The 2,492-nt window shown below is 27.9% G+C and overlaps 1 protein-coding gene across 1 annotated transcript; it reads right to left on the reverse strand.

Moving 5' to 3' along the window:
• Positions 1–260: 260 nt before the first annotated feature.
• Positions 261–2,266, reverse strand: LOC124828440 (protein neprosin-like). The gene is made up of 7 exons (XM_047301728.2): positions 2,081–2,266; positions 1,894–1,980; positions 1,605–1,799; positions 1,342–1,506; positions 1,168–1,221; positions 795–941; positions 261–700 (listed from the first exon to the last, which is right to left on the reverse strand). The coding sequence occupies exons 1-7, from the start codon at positions 2,225–2,227 to the stop codon at positions 332–334; spliced, it is 1,164 nt and encodes a 387-aa protein (XP_047157684.2). The 5' UTR covers positions 2,228–2,266; the 3' UTR covers positions 261–331.
• Positions 2,267–2,492: the final 226 nt, after the last annotated feature.

Below are 2,492 nucleotides of genomic sequence, written 5' to 3' on the forward strand. Positions count from 1 at the left end.
TATCTCTTCAAAGGTTTAGATATAAAATTTAACGTCCTTGTAGTTATAAATAAGAAAGTAAGCCATACATTTAAGCACTTGAATTCTCTCGTCTAAAATCATACTATTTAATTCATTTTTTGCTCTTTAATTTTGAACCAACTTTATATTGTGTGCTACACATTAACACTGTGTAACATTTCATTTCTTCATGTGGCCAGTGTTCTCGAACGATATTTTTTTTTAACTATGAATTTATTAAATTTATAGAAAGAATGGTAGAAATATAAATTATTGAAAACATTATTATAATAAAATTTAATTTTGAAGTTTATAATGATATATTAAGCAATCAATCGCCACAATTACCACCAGGTCCTCCAAATTGAAGAGCACATCCTACGTTTTGATGAAGATTACCAAAATACTTAAGACCATAACATTTAGGTTTGTCAAGGTAGTGTTCTGTTTGATACTTTTCAGGTCCATAATTTCTTCTTGAAGCATTCTGAACAAAGATCAAGTCAAAGAAACTTGAATGAAAAAAATTTCCAGGAAAATGTCCAGATCCCATTGGAGGACTAGGAGAGCCAGGGGCAGTTGATGTCCTTCCGCCCAATCCTACTTTATCTGCTGAACCCAAATTGGAAAACAATTCTGCTGGATAATATCCAATATAAAAATCTTGTATACCTACCCACCAGTTTTTAGTCAATGGATCCTGAAAATGAATGTAGACGAATTTTTGTTAAGAAATATTCCCTAATTCCATCTATATTACAATATTACATGAAAATTTATAGCAAGAACATCACCTGACTGATAGAACTACGAAAAGAATAAAGTGGTCCACCGTAGAATGATACATTTGTGAAACGTTTACCAAGATGCAATCCACTATGAGTTTGAACAAAACCTGGACATCTTAGGTTGAAGCATCCCGTCCTATGATAATTATCTGACTGCATATTTTTTAACATCACACTAACTTTCTCTTAGAAGTGAAGGATTCATGTTTCTTTTGCTTTTTTATACAAATGCTGTCTATGTTAACATAAAGTAAAAACGAATTATGTGAAATGGAAACATTTGATTTTCATATAAATAAGTTTATTATGTAGTTCATTTCTACAAGATAAGTAAATATATATGTATATATACAAAGGAAGTTACTATTTATTTTCATACCGTCCATGTTGCATACTCGTGGGTATCATAGTCACCATACAATTCCGGAGACACCTGTACCAAAACTTTATATTAAATAAATAATTTTTGTATATCATTACACTAATAAAGATTACATAATTTTTTTTGCATACTTTTATAAATAAAAGTATAATTTCATAAATTAAAACTTACATGCCATCCCATACTAATTTTATTATTTGTATTTATTGGTCCATTTTGAACCCATATATGAGAAAGAGACATTTGACCCTTAGTGACAGTTGGATTATAAACAATATTATTTGCATTAATGCTGAAGTATGGACCAAATTTTGATGAGACAGCTATCTCTGCAAGCTACAAAAGTTCAATAGATTCAAATAGATGTTAAACATGATGTAATTTATAAAAATAAATCATGAAAATTTGAAATTCAATAGAAGAAGACAACATACATGAACACCGGAAATATCTTTAACGAAAATACTATTATTTAATAAATTTTTTTCTCTAATGAGATCTTCTTTTGTTGTTCTGAGAATAGGAACTGTCCCTTTATAACAATGGTGTTTATCAAATCCAAACATAGATCTATCCGATAATTTTTTCCCACTTATTTTTCCAATTGGTCTTTGAAAGTTAGGTTTTTCCTGCAATTAAACAACACAAATAAATATTAAAATTACAAGTGCATTGAAAAAAATGTTGAAAATTTCTACATATTTAAAATTATTAATTATACACCTGAAGTTTATGATTCTTAAGCAAAGGATGATCAAAGGCAGGTTGTTTGTTAATATCAATACAATCAACAATGTCTCCATGTTCTGTCTATAAAATATAATAAAAAAAGAAATTATTAGTCAATATAATGAGATTGGATTCAGTAAACGAAATTGTAAGTTAATGTATATAAGAAGAATATAAATACATGAATAGTTTTGACAGGAGGTTTGTTAATGAGCTTTAGTTGTCGGTCTAGCTCCAAATCTTCTTTGAATATATTTTCGATACCATAAACTATAGGACTAACACCGCTGCTCACCAAACACAAAACAAAGATCAATGTATTAATCATCTCTTCAGGATTCTGTCAATTTCTTGCTAATAGTTCACCTTGCACTCCAGTATTTGATGTTCAATAAAAATTATATTCAGTAGGGCGTTAACTGCTATGAATAAATGTATTAAATGTAAAGTTAAGAATAGTATTAATTGTTATATTTATTATATTATTTAAAGGTAGATATAAAGTATAAATGTATTAAATGTAAAGTTAAGAATACTATTAATTGTTAGATTTATTATATTAGTTAAAGGTAGATATAAAATATGAAATTATC

Source organism: Vigna umbellata, chromosome 1 (assembly GCF_029865625.1).
Source record: "Vigna umbellata cultivar VRB3 chromosome 1, Vumbellata_1.0, whole genome shotgun sequence".
NCBI lineage: Eukaryota > Viridiplantae > Streptophyta > Magnoliopsida > Fabales > Fabaceae > Vigna > Vigna umbellata.